Source organism: Chaetura pelagica, unplaced genomic scaffold, assembly GCF_000747805.2.
Source record: "Chaetura pelagica isolate M959 unplaced genomic scaffold, ChaPel_1.0 scaffold109, whole genome shotgun sequence".
In the NCBI taxonomy this organism is placed as follows: domain Eukaryota; kingdom Metazoa; phylum Chordata; class Aves; order Apodiformes; family Apodidae; genus Chaetura; species Chaetura pelagica.
Window position 1 is genome coordinate 10,709,204 of NW_009970725.1, and position 14,805 is coordinate 10,724,008.

The window sequence follows — 14,805 nt, forward strand, 5'->3', positions numbered from 1 at the left end:
GGGCGGGCAGGGCGGGCGGGAGGGGCGCGGGGGCGGTGGCACCGCCCGCACCTGCCCGCAGCTCACCTGCCAACCCCCCTGCCAACCCCCTCGGCGCTGCGGGACGGCCTAAATCAACGGGTGTGGGGTTGCTCTGTGCTGCTGGATCCGGCGCGGAACAGGGAGGGAGAGCCAGGGGCGTAAGGCAGTTCGTGTATCCCTGTCGGTTCTCCAGCAAATCCCTGCCAGCGCAGGGGTTTTTGCAGAGGGCAATGCGGGCTTTCTTGCTTGATGTTAAGCGCCGTGCGGTAGGTGGTGTGGCCACGTAACAGTCTGTAGAGTGAGCACGCACAGCACGGGGTGCGGTAGCAGGGCTGTGTGAGCCTGCAGGTACAGCAGGAGTTCAGCTGCATCTCACCTTCTGGCTGAGCTCAGGCAGGTAAATCCCCTTTTCTCAGTTGCTCACCTGGAGAACAGTAATATTTGCACACTTCTCTTTAAAAGCTGTAGGTGAGAAGCACTCTGCCAAACCATTTCATCTCCTCTAGAAGCCAGTGGAAGAACACCCAGAGATTTCCATGGATTAGGCTCAGAGTTGAACTGAGTTGATAGTGAGGATTCTTTTGCAACAAAGAATAACTAGTTTTTATTTTGACGTGAAACAATGAGGATGGGACTGATACTGCTTGGTTCTGTGTGCTACTGGAATAGGCTGGACGTTGATGATGCTGCAAACCTGGGGCCTGACACGATGGATGTTGGGAGTTTGGCATTCAAATGCACTGGTTTTTGTTTGGGTTGTTAGTTTAGTTTTTAAAAAGTAGCTTTTCTCCATTGGAATATATAAACACTGGAATTTGAGGGGAAAAAAACAGAGGCAGAAGACAGCTGAGTAACACTCTCTTGTGTAATTTCCCATTTTTCTGTTTGGAGTGCTGAACTGGCCATTTTGGATTTCTGGCAGAGCTCATGGGCTGTGTAATGGGGTGTGCCCTTTGTTGTGCAGAGTCTCTGTAGTGGAGCTGTGGAGTGAGGAGGGGTTGAAACTGAGCTTCTTGAACACATAAATCACCAAGCATTAAACAAGGAATTTCAGAGGTGGTAAATTAGGATTTTCTTGGACTATCTGCTAGCAGATAATGAAGAAAGTGCAAAGGCACTAGCTTCTAGCTTCTAGCTCAGGAAATTCCTGAACTGAGAACTGCATGAGTGGGTGAGATCTTTGGCAGGAGTCAGAAGGGGAAGCCCAGCTTGAGCAAGGGGCTGGACTGGATGGCCTCCAGAAGTACCATCCCTCCCAGATGACTCTGTGGTTCTGTGAAGTGGCACTGTTTGTCCTTCTGCTTTTCCCAAACATCTGGACTCGGCTGCTGTCAGAGAGAGAATTCAGGGCTAAGCAGATATTTGGTCTTGCCTGCTGTGGCCAATCACATGGGGGTTTCTTGTTCCTTTGAGAATGAAATTAGATACTTACCATAAGCTTTGGTTTCTTCAGTTTTAGTTTCTTTGATGATCATAACTCTTCTTTTCTTCATAACCCTAATGGAAACTGCAAAACAATTCCTTATTCTTAACATAAAACATTTCAAGTACCTATTACAGCACCAACTGATAACATGGAAACAGTTGGTATATCAAAATCTTAGAAGTGTTATTGTGTCCAGAACTCTCTGTTGATAGGCTGTGACATTTTATTTTTTCCATCTATTGCTGGTGTGCACTTTATTTTAGTGGCAGAGTGAAAAAGGAACTAATCCAAAGCATTTGAAATACATAGTTCACATCCTGCAAACCCCTGAAAACAGGAGTAACAATTCCTGTGAAAACTATTTAATTCAGTAGGAGTAGTGGTCTGAATAACAAAATGTGTGTATATATGTTTGCTAGCTGATATTGACAAAAGTAGGACAGGAAAGAGCTAAAAAAGCAACAAATAAATGATTGTGAGGACTTTTATGAAATGACTCTCTTTTTTCCTTTATGCACTTGCATAGTAAGTTAAAAATGAACTAAATAGCAGATATTCATTAGAATAAACGACAGTCCCTGCATATCCTTCTGATACTTGTGATTCATCTAAGAGCTCATTCTGCCAGAGACAGTGGGGACAGTGAGACCCAAATCAAACAAAGAGTTTGTTAACTGTATGATAGATATATGGGTTTTATTAGCACTTAAGTACTATTAGGGTGTTTGGGTTTGGTTTTTTTTTGTCAGTCAGATTATTTACTATTGATTTAAATTATTTTAGGACTAGGTTTAAAGAGCCCTTCTAGTGTCTGGTATGTTCTAGGTTATGCATGCCAATTACTTAAATAGCTCACTGCATTTTATATGGAAGTGTTTCACTGCCTTAAACGTATAGGGAACTCCTGAATTTCACATGTTCTTCGCATATAGGAGAGTGGGTATTGTAGATATGGATTATGGTCTGCACTGATTTTTCTTTTGTTGTTTTTCTGGGGTTTTTTTGTTTGTTTTTTGTGGGTTTTTTTAAGAAATAGAAAGCTCTGGTGATTAAGCCTAAAAATCATGCATGCATGAAACCTCTTCATCTCCCCATTAAAATATAATTGGTCTGGAAAAAAAACAACCAACCCACTGTTGGAGTGACTGCACTTCTGGGAGTGTTGACTGTAATTTCAGTTTGGCTACAGGGTTTGTTTCCTGAAATGTTAAGCTGAAATTCAGGAAATTATTATACTTCATTGTTTAAGTGTTTTATAGGTATTTGGGCTCCAAGTTAGTGAATGCTTTGAGCTGATTAAGGTGTCAAGGATAAATGTGAGTTGAAGTGTGGCTGCTTAAGAGATAGGAAGAGAGGGAGTAGAAAGAAAAAACAGAAGGGCCCTTTGAAGTGTGTTCCCTTTGAAGTATGGGGGACTCCTGATTTATTTTTCTTAAAACTGTGACTAGCAAAGAAGGAAGGAGCTTTGTTATGAGTAGGTCATTGGACTGAAAGGTACTTAGACGAAAACATTAGTGTGTTTACCCACTAAAAAGAACCTGTCTGTTTTGAAATTTAATATTGCTTAATAAATAACTGACCCCTGCCCACTTATTGTGTTGTGAATTTCTTTTCCTAGCTTTCTTATAGATTGTTTAGTAACATAATTAGCATTATTAGCAATTTGTAACTAATAGTTTCTGACTGTGAAAGCAAAATGTATTGCACTTCTGGCTAGATTCTACATGTTCTTTAGGGTTGTGGCTTCTCTTGGACATCCTCAAGTCAATGTTATTGCTTTAGGGAAGGATCTTGTTATACCAGTTGTTTTGCCTCTTGTGCTGTACAGTATGTGGGACACCTGGCTGCACTGTAGCTGCTCCAATTTATGGCCTGGTATTTTTGGGTAAAGTCACTTTCACTAGTAAGGCTTTATTTTTTTTTATTATTTTAAATTTTAAAGCCTGAACTGAGGCAGACAAAGAAGAGGGACGTTTTCTGGCTTTCTGTCTTTGCTGCAGAACTGACAAATGGGACTTCACCATATGAGGTGGTAAATCAAATAGAAAAAGAATTAGATGATGAGGAACCTCTGGAAATCATGTAATCCCCCCATAGCCCCTGGCTAACAGCAGAGCTAGCTTCAAAGTTGCTCAGGGACTTGAAGAAAGGATGTTTTAGCAGGTTCCTTTATTCAAGTACCAACTCCCATTAATTCTGCTCAAGCGAGTAAAGATACTTGTGTGCTCAAGTGTATAAGGAGTCAGGTGACCTGTCCTTAGCTTGTGGGGAGTGGATTTAATGATTTAGTGTGAGCTTCTCATCTTAACACTAATGATAGACATATAGTAAGTAAACTCATTGTTTCCCTAGGTTATGTATACTTAGAAAAAGGTCAAGAAAATGATGAATGAACAGCTAAATTAGCAAGTCTCTCCAAACCTGAGCAATATTTTCCCACTTCTTGTCATTTAATACTTTCAAATGACCATAAATAATGGCTTCCAAACAAATCAGGGTTTTGATCATTACCAAGAGGAAGATTAAAGTTATTTCAAGCTATTGCCTTCAGACACTGTTGCTGCTAGTTTTCCACAACCATAAATATCAGAATATATGACTATACTCATTGGTAACACATAGCTATTATTAAGCATTATTCAGTGTTTATTAATAAAATATTATCTAGTGAAATAGTATTTTTTTACATAAAACAGAGAATCAAACTTTCAGTTCAAGGTAAGTGTCTCCACCAGTTTACCATTTTCAGGCAACCTGAGAATGACCTGGGTGCAGCACATCAGCTCCAGTCTAGGAACATGTAGGAAATCCAAATTAATTTTCTGCCCTTCAACAGTTCCCAGTGTAGTTACGGATTATCTGAGACTGTTGCTGGAAATCAAGCATAAAGCCCAGTGTCAGAGTGTTTGGCTCCAGGCAGGATCAAACTCAAGATATACAAGTCAGCACAGATCAGAGCCTGTACTTGCCACTGCCTTCTAGCAATGCATATCTCATAAGAAAAACTTCCAGGATGCACAAAAAGTTGAAGGGAAAGCGAGGACTGTTTAATATTTTCCTTCCAAATATCTGAAAAGGTCTTTAGGATTTTTTTTTCTCCTACTTAGTGTATTTTGTATGAAGCAGAATTTCTTTGTACAGGCTCCAGCTAGCTGACTACATAGGGAGGCTAGCCTAAGGGGTTGTGCATTGAAAACACTAAGCAAACTTTAAAAACTTCAGAACGTGCTTAAGTTTCCTGGAGTGCTTGTCTGAAAATCCTTGAGTGCCTGCTGGGTGTGGTAAACTTTCCTGGCTGTCTCCCTGAACTTGAAGTTTTGCATCTCTGCCTCCATGCGCTGAATGCAACAGAGTCTTTCTCCTCTGTGAACTGTACAGGGAATTTTCATTTCACACATCATTCGAGTTCATTGCAATAATTAAAAAAAAAAAAAATCACAGACTGCTTCTCAGTTCACATTAATGTAAATAATTAAGAGTTTTTGTGCTTTCCTGCTGTGAGAACTGTGTGACCTGGAGTCCTGGGGCCTGTACTGTTGAGTGCCAAACTGTTGCCAAAACAAAAAATTGCTAATTTTAGGGAGCTGCTGACCTGTTTAAGGCCTTTTCTTGTCATAAATCACCCAAATAACCGAGGAACATGCTACACTATTAGAAAGTCAGCAGTGCCAGTTTTAGGCATTGGAGGTTATTCTCCCATTTGATCTCTTCTTTAGCATTCTCATGTCATCGTTTTTCTCCCCTCCAGTTCACTTTTGACCTGGTGTCTTGAAAAGTATCAGCTCTCAAAACAATGCTGCATTTTATTCTGAAAGTTGGGGTCCCAGGTAATCTGACAGGTTAGCTCTTGCATTCATAAAGATAATCAGCTATCTGTTCTAGATATGCATGTTTTCAAATACTCCATCAGCAGCAGGTCTTTCTTGGAATGATCCTGGAGATAAGCTTATTTTGTGGGCACGGAAGCAGAAGAGATACTAATGGAGATCAGCTTCTCAGGGAGCTTTATCAGGAGCAACACTCTGCATCCTCATTTGACCTTTCCACTGATGTGAGCCTGAAACTTGTGTTTTGAACATTCCTTCCCAGACTTAAGTAGTCAGTTTTTTAAAAAATAAAATCCTTGTTGGCTGAGAGAGGTGGTGGTGGATAGATATATGTAGCTCCATACACACACACCTGGAAAAATGAAACACTAGTATGAGACATGGGGCTGTGTCTCAGAGTGTCTTTGGTTGTTTCTTCTCAAGAAGAAGCATTTGTCTCCCAAGAGAGAAAATTGTATTTTGAATCTCATTTGGTTTTGATAGAAGAATGCTGAGATGAGTGACATCAAAATCATAACATGTAGCTGTTTAAGTAATGAACAGTGGCACTTAAGGAGATTTTGAATGAAACTACAAATTAAACCCTATGGTATTGTCTGAGAAGAATTGAGCATTTCATCTTCTACCAGTTCCTTTAATCTTCTATGCCACTTCTTGAAAAAAACCAAAACAACAACAAAAAAATCTCTGCAGTAAATTTCAGCCACATTCTCTTGCATGTATTGAACTAATGTACAGTACTAAAGAGAGCCATGTGAGAGAGAACAGAGCAACATGGTTCTCTGCTCTTTCCCTGGCCCAAATAGATGACAGGACAGTGTTCCTTAGGTGTAGAGGAAAGCAACTTTCCTCCATCCATCCTGAAAGCTGATACACTGATGATGGAGTTGGAGGGAGGAATATACATCACCTGTGCCAGGTCTCCTACCCCCAATCAGTTTCTTCCAGATGAAAGGCAACCTCTGCTCTTACTGTGCTTCTCAGGTGGTTCGAAGGGACAGAACAAACAATAAACATTGGCAAAAGTATTTAATCTGTAATGCTCCTTCCTATTTTATGATGGATTTAGTAAAATTAGGGTGCTTTTCTAGTCTGATAGTAAAGCACTCTTTACGGGGACCTGGATGGGTGGTGTTTTGGTTATGTACACAACGAGCAGTTGTGTTGCTGCAAATGTGTGGTGCTTTAACTTGTTTTCTTGCTTTCCTCCAGTTTCAGTCCCCATTAATGCTCTCAGCCGGTGGGAGTTTTTATTCAGTATTTAGCTCAGAATAGGTCTGATGCAAATGGCCATGCTATACATTAGTGCAAACCTTATTAAAAGCACCCCTATGGGCCTGTGCGTGCCCAGAGAAGCTACTCATACCCATACCCACTTATCCTTGCAAGTATGTGCTAGTGGAGGTCACCATAACTTTATGTATTTCACGGGCTTGTGTGAAAATTGTGTTTTTCCCAGGGCAAACGATTTTCAAGCACTCTGTGCTTGCCCTTGATAATGTGTATTAGGGCCTGATTATTATGTTATATAAAGACAAGACCACGGCCTTTCAGGAACTTCTGTTGGGATGGCTGTGACTAGAGGATCTGGCTAGTGGGTAAAGTCAGTGGCAGGTTTTTGAAGGAAAAGTAATTTCTCAGACCTCAATGCTTGGAAAAGTGTGTGCTGACCTTCTTTACATAAATTTTGGAAAGCAAAAATGCCAGCTAAAGGAAGAGTAGCAGTGCAAAGATGACACTTTCTTATGTCCATCTGTAAGAAGTAGCTTAGTGTCTCTAATGCCAGATCAAAATAAAAAACTATTCTGGGATTCACTAGGAATCTTTCTAAATACATTTTTGCTACAGCATATTATTTGGATTTCTTACTGACTCCATGGCTTTCTTTGACTGAACACGCAGACTTTTGTTAGGCTAATCAGTTCCTGTCAAAACATCTTTCCACAGCTTGCCATAAATGCCTGAGGATAAACTCATAGTAAAGACACATTTTTCTCAAATTAAGCTCGTCTGTGACACAAGCTAGCTTCCAGTGCTGCTGTGTAGTAGCAAGGTTATGAAAGAGAAAAAAAATCCAGAGGTGGGATTCAGCCGATGCTAACTTGAGTTGTCTGTCATCCAGGGGGAAGAACATGAGGCAGGGAGTTTAGACACTACAGGGGTGGTGACTCGAATGCTGATGTCGTTAGTGTCCAGCATAGTCTTTAGGTAATCAGATGTAAATAACGACTTTAGGATGAGATGCAGACCTGTTTTGGCTCTGTTGGCTGTATCGACTGTATTTCTATTGGGTAAGGGAGATACAGACAACCAGTGCCTGTCCATACCTCCAGTAGGCTCCTGAAATTCTGGTGTACTGAAACTCACTGTTAAGATTGCTAGAAGTCTATGGGATTTCAGTAGAACTAGGATTTCTGCCACCATTTATAGGGGCATTACATTTACAGGCCATTAGACCTGTACTTTTGGAAAACAGAAAGCTTGGGATCAACTGGTTCTGGTTTAGTAACTCTGTAGTATAAATGGCCAATTTAGGTACTTTTTCAGAGGAAGCCTTTGCAGCCAACAAAATAAAAAATGCCTGGACAAAATATGATTACATTTAAATATGTCTTTGAGGTGCTATTTTTGGATGGTGTCTGTGTGCAACTTTTGCACTCTTTTTGCAATATAGTGGAGATTTGGATGACTGGGACATGAAAGAGCAGGCTATATAATGTAGAAATCATGGATCTACATTCAGCAAAAACATTAAATAGTGAAGATTCATTATCTTCTATTCAGTAAGACTGATTTGTAGACTGCTGAAGTTATGGGACCTTTTCCAATGACTACAGAATTTTGGAACAACCTTGAAGTTTTGTGCTCAGAATAAACATTTTATATGCTGCTTATGTAGAAACATATGCTGATTCTGCAGTCCTTTCCTCACAGCGAGGATGTGGTGGCACTTATCTCCATGCATTTCCCTAAAGGTTGAATGTTAATATCTAGTTACGGAGCTGAGCCATGTGTTTTCCCACCAGTTCTGTCCAAATGTTTCTGATTTGTTTTATCGCTATTAGGTGACATTCCAAATATCAGTGCTAACTACTCCCTTCTGTGATTTAGCACTATGAGAAAATTACAGCTTTTTCCCTAGTCAAAACATCTAGCTTTTGCAGAAAATGTGTATTTTTAATTAAGCATTTTCCTAAGAGATACATTTCTCTTAAGGCAGAAGAATATTTGAATGCTGTTGAAGCACTCTGTGACTTTATTTTGGCTGCAAAATACTTAGATATTGAAGATGGAGATTTGCATTTGTGTTCTGAAGGAGTTTTCTCATTTGGTCAGTATGTTGAGTTCATGATGAAGGTAGTAGGCGTTGGTAGTTATAAGCCTGTTATGGAAAAACTGAAAAAACAGCTGTTCTTATTTTTTCCGTTGCAAGGACAGATTAGAGACTGTTGAAATCGCCCTTTATTCATGCTTTCTAAAATAATGATTCCATTTGTAGTGTTTAGCTCAATTCACCAAAAGGAAATGCACTCATCTTGGACTGACAGTCCACACTTGTAAAAATAGTTGTGTTTATTAACGTTTACTTGAATAGAAGAAATCAGACTCAAGTGGAGGAAGATTTAATGTTTTACTATTTTGAATTACATTCCAGCATATACAGGCATTAAAGTGGAGTCTCAATTCTTCAAGTAACTTCTGAAACTTCTGAGAACCCTTTTGACCAAATTGCCTCACTAGGTAGCTGCATAAAAATTCAAACCTACAAGATGAAAGATGTGACATTTGGGCACATTGTGTTCCAACCGTGTAATTCTACCCAGCTGCACAGAGAAGCAACCTTTCATCTCTTCTGCTATACTGAGTGCATTTTGGATGTTTTGTATGTTTGTGTTTGTATGTCCTGTGCTTGCTGGGACTATAAGTGAGCAATTGGATTCAGAATACTGCAAATGTAAATAAAGACATGTCTGATTTGCATATTCTAATAGCTCCCAATCTCATGTTATCAAAACGTGTAGAATCACAAATTATTCTTGGGATGTGATCCTTAGCAGAAAGCTTTGGGGTTTTTTTGTTAGAACTGTAATCAATAATATAATTGTGTTGAGTGCTGTTGGACTCTCATATCCTGCCAAAATCCTGGAAGTGTCCAGCTCCTCTGCTGAAATCCACTGACAGAGCAACGTTCTGGCTTTAAAAAACCTGTTGTATGAATTGACAGTCTCCCTTGGGCTGGATGCATGATGGTGACTGTCATTTATCTGTGCGCAGTGACACCAATCCTTGCATGGGCAACTTCCACAACTGTGGATGAAGCTTATCATCAGTAGTGAAGCTGTGGCAATGGAGATGTGATTTTTAAGAAACTTTTATGTGACTGGATTCAAATTAGAAGGGTATTAGGGTAAGTTTGTGTTTCCCAGCTTTGTATGACTGGTCTTGTTCAAGTAAATGGGACCAGCTGTGTGGTCCATTCAGCTGCACTGGCAGTATAGAGGTGCAATAGCTCTTGCTAAGTAAATCCCAGTTTAATTTCTGAGGAGTATAGATGTTTTGTTGCCGTGGTTTAAGACATAAAATATGAAAGCTGTTCTACATCCAAATTTCAAAGCACTTTGATTTTAGCTGTTTTTTTTTTTTTTCTTTTTTTTTTTTTTTTTTTCTTTAAGAGAATTGTGGTTTAGGATTCAGGTTAGTCTGTATTTGATGTGCCATAGCTGAAATCAAAACAGATCCAATTCATGTATTTGCTTGAGCTCTCACATTTGCAAGATTTTGGAAGGAATTGACTGCTATGACATTTTAAAAGTTCTTGATACACAGTGTTTTTATTTTCTCATTTAGAATGGGAGGATTCTTCTGCATTTCAAATATTTTTTTAATTAAATCATATTAAAACATTTCATGCCTATTTAGGATCATGAAACTAGGAAATAAAAAAGAATGAAAATATTGAACCTGCTTCTTTTTTTATTTTTAAGGTAGAGTTCGGAAAAGTTTTATAATTTGCTCATATGAAAAGCACTAAGCTTGGTTTCTTTTAATTTTTTTATATTCTTCTTTTGTGTATGGTTGTGTCTTGCAATTTATTTTTGTCTCAAGGTTGAATTAATCTGAGGATGTCGACATTGATGAAGTTGACTACAGAGAAAGCATGCAAAGGGGAACTTGTCAAAAGTATGATAGGAATGGCAGAAATGGTACAAAGAAAATCCTTGTTCCGTAATTTGAGCAAAGATGTTCAGGATTTGCATGAAAATTGTTCTTATGCTTTTATAAATCTTGTCTGAGCTGCATTCTTAAAACTTCATTAGGAAAAACAGAGAAATGTATCAGTGGTGTTTTAAGATAGTAAAAATACTGCAATTTTCAGGAAGGAGTTTGGCCCTGAAAGCATAGAGAGAAGCACACAGAAAATTTGGAGTAGTATTTTATGGAAATCAGAGGAAAGTATGTGCAACCATTTCCAGCATGTGAAAATTGATCTGAAAAGTTCAAAGTTTGCATTTAAAAAATGTGGTGGTTGTGAGGGAGGTTGTAATGACTCTCTCAAACCACTTCAAAACACTGAAGTACCAAGCTATTCCTGTCACTCCTCTGACTCTCTCAGCTAGTTAGAAGGAAAGGAATCAAACCCAAATTACATTCACAAGATGTGGTTTGATACCAGATAAGGGAGAAGGAAAAGGAAGTTCCTGGGTGGTCAGGATGTTGTCTTTCCCAGTGGTACCCTCTACGGTGCACTCCTTTATTTAATTCAATTAAAGCACTTGACCATGGGGATGGCTGTACCTTATATTTGTAAACAGGATTCAGCAGATGTTTTTGGTGAAAGTTGTATAAGAAATGGTGAGCTGGAGTGCAGTCTACAGCTGTTTCATATATGCAGTTGTGAAGGTAAAAAAGGATGGGAAACCCACTCAGAGTTTATGTGGTCCAAGGCAGAACCCGAGAAGCTGAAAAGCTGACAACCACAGAAAACCACTTCAGTTGTGAGCATCTAGTAGACAGATGATGGCCTTGCCTACCCCTGCCTTCCTATGAAGATTGACAGGAGAAGGGAATCCAGAGCCTTAGTAGAATACACTACTTTTCGGCCCCAAAATAGTTGGAAAGAATACATTGTCCCTAGTCCCCTTAAATCAGAAGTCATGGATAAAGTAATAATGCAAAATTACACTGATTATTTCCTGAGTGCAAAACTTAGAATACATGGTGGCAGAATTGGGAAATACATGGTTGGAAATTAGTAATTAACATTTTAACCTCCCTGCCCCATGTTTTCTAAGCAGCTTACTAAAAAGCAATAGCAAATGGCTATCAGATGTGGGATGTTATATTAAAATTATGTCTCTGAAGGCAAAAAAACAAAAAAGATATTTTTTTCAGCAATTGTTTACACATGTAGCAAGAGAAGCTTTGAAGTTTAACAGTTCAACTCTTACTCTGTGACCTTCAATAAAAACTGTTTTGCATTCAATGTATGATTTATCTTACTCCATTTAGTAGCAGATTACCAGTTGTTTTTAAACAATAAAGAATTTTGCATATTAATACAAGAAAAGGTTTCCGTTAATGAAACATGTGGTTGTTTGTTGGGATTTTCTTTCTGTGATAGCACGGCTGCTTCTGGTGCAGCCTGTTCTGCACTGTGTCCCCTCTGTCCTAAAATATGCTCCCTGTGAGCCCAGCCAGGCTATGAATGAAATCTGTTGCAGAGCTTGTTGAGTCCTTTGTTGCTGTCTTGTGTATCTTTTGCCTGTATTAGTACTCTGGGGACACCTCAGCTATGAAGTGAGTCTGTCATTCATTAATGGATGCAAACTGTTCTAATCTGATATAATATTAAGGAAAAAAAGATGTGAAAATGTGGTAGGGAGGTTACTAGTATGACACTAGTCTTATTCAGAGAAAGGAGTTCATGTGGGAACTCAGGGTAACTTTTTTGTTTCTATTGCTGTGCATGTTCCAAGCATACCTATTTACAGAACTGAGGGAATGAATCCCTGTTTTATTTTCCTCATCTCTCAATCCAGAATGAACTGTACATGAAATTGATGGACCTTTTGTAAAATAGCACAGCCCTGCATATGCATATGCATATATCTAGTGAAATACAAAAGTGTCTGTAGTTGAACATGCAGCCTGTGTCCTGAAGGAAGTTATTGAAGAAGTCTGTGGTTAAAGAAAGTTGCACAATTAGAATCACTTTGCTATTTGTTAGCTTCCAAATTATTAATTGTGTGAACTTAAAGTTGTATGTACAGAACATGTGCATAGGTTTGTCTGCATGACCCTCTTCAAATTAACTGGAGGAGTAAAGTAGAGAGCTGATTCCTTCATTGGTCATAGCCTTTCATCTGACACCTCCTTTCATGTTCTTATCTGTCTCAGCTTTCAGCATTTTGTCGTTCTCTGGAGTATCCATCCTAGCTTTGACTAATCCATACATACAGGTTCTGAGGGATAGTTTAAGTGGAGGCTGTGGAAAGACAAGTGGGACAAAGGAGATAGAAGCATTTTTTTATGCCAAGAAGAGTTGCTGCCAGTGCAGGCCTGTGGGTGGGTTTGTAAGGAAAAGCAGTTAGAGGAAAAAGGTTTTGAATCCAGAGTGAAATACATTGGTTACACTCAGCAGTATCTTTTGAGACTAACCTTCCCTTCCCACAATGCATTTTCATTCTGCTCATAAAGGGAGGACCCTGTTCTATGGCCGTATTTGCTCTCCCTGGCATGACTGTGTTGAGTGCAAGTGACTAAAACCTGGACAGAAACTTCTGTTAATTTGATGTTTGAGGAATGAAAATGAAGCCTACATTAAATTAATTTGTTTTAATTTTTAAAAACCTGCACGACAAACTTCTGCATTTTAGGTTTAATCTAAATAGCAGGTTAGGTTACAGATTTTTTAAAATGTTTTGTTTTGGCAGATACCGAACAAGTTTCAGACCTCGGTACACAGTTGCATATAAGACAGTAACAGAGCTGGAATGGAGATGTTGTCCTGGGTACAAAGGGGAAGACTGCAGAGAAGGCCCAGCAGAAAAGCCCAACAATGCTCGTCGGCCAACACCACCAGCAAAAGCTGTTGTGAAGAAAGGCTTGGGTAACTTTTTGTTTGAGTTTTTGTTTCTTGTCTTGTCTTTTAAGTGTAAGAGCCATTACGGTTTCTATTAAACGCAGGGACTGGCTTGTACAAAGCCCATGTGGAAGATACTGTGTGGTAGGAAAAAAATAGCCAGGAAATAATAATCTTGATACAGAGAATTTTCTGAAGAATAATGGAGGGGTGGGTGTAAAACACTGGCCATAAATGCCAGTGTTGTCTACTCATGGTTCAGGAAAATTTTTACATGAAGGTTGTTTTTTTTGATAAGAATTTACAGGGGTTTTTTTTTGTGTTTTCTTCAACGTCCAAAAACAAATACTAATTCAGAGGAACTATTATTAAAACAAAAAAACCCAAACCACTAGGTGCTAATTTTAATGATAGGTAATGTTCCCCAGGAGTTTCAGTGTTTTGTTCAAGTTCTTGTGTAGATTTTACAGATTCATGTTAAATTACCTGCTTTAACTGTAAGGGCTAAGGGAATGGTCAGCATCAGTTGCTGAAAAAGCACCTTAAAGAAGGAATGATGTTTGTATAAGATAGTGTATTCTGAAAGGACAAGGGGTGTGCTGTTACTGCAGTATTATGCCTCTTCTGTGTTAACAAACAATGATAAAGAGATGTTGCCTTCTGAAGGACTTTATCTCAGCACATCATCCAAGATTAGTGTAACATGTAACACTTAGTCAGATTTCCACTTGTGATTTTTCTGTAGTGGAATGGATTGAAACTGAATACATGGTTTTAAAGAAATCCTATAGATCATTTATGTGCTTTAAAAACAAGCTTTAAAAATATTTTCGTAGCCTAAATATACACCTAAAATACAATTTCCAAAAGCTAATAATAAAACAATATCTTTAAGTAACTTGCACGCTGCTTATGTCTAGAGATTTTCTTTCTGCTCTGACATTGAAAGAACTGTAAACCACATAAAATAGACCAGTGTGTATGTAATAGTTACACTCTGTGTGCACACACTTTTTTATTATTAAAGGAATCAGCCACCTTGCCAGTCTTGAAGAGCACATGTGTAACTTCCTACCTTCTTTGTAAGGTCTTTAAGCCAAAATACAGTTTAAAACTTAGGAAAAATTCCAACTGCATGTCTTTCAGACCCTGTCTCAGTGTTGCTCTCTGCTGTGAATTCAGAATGTATAGCTTGGAACCAGTGCTAGTTTTCTTTTGTCTGAAGATTTAACACCATTTCAACACAATGTGGTCCTAACTTGACAGGGCACTCTTCTTATCCTTATCCTTATTCTTATCCTTATCTCCTTAGTTGTATATTCATAATCTGAAAGAGTTATTCTAATGCTAGCAGGTTGTGTTTCTGTAAAGAAGTATAGTATCTTTTTCACTTCTGTCTCTTAACTTCACTGTTGTCAGTTTGTTGGGGTTTTTTTAATGTCTGTAAT

The 14,805-nt window shown here is 38.8% G+C and overlaps 1 protein-coding gene across 1 annotated transcript in view; it reads left to right on the forward strand.

Annotated features, from left to right (window-relative positions):
• The first annotated feature begins 251 nt into the window (after positions 1–251).
• The window catches only part of EMILIN2 (elastin microfibril interfacer 2), a 31,966-nt gene continuing 17,412 nt past the window's right edge, over positions 252–14,805 (forward strand). The window contains exons 1-3 of the mRNA XM_010006926.1: positions 252–287; positions 3,390–3,529; positions 13,209–13,384. Coding sequence (XP_010005228.1) covers positions 252–287; positions 3,390–3,529; positions 13,209–13,384 — 352 coding nt within the window. The remainder of the gene's footprint in view (positions 288–3,389; positions 3,530–13,208; positions 13,385–14,805) is intronic.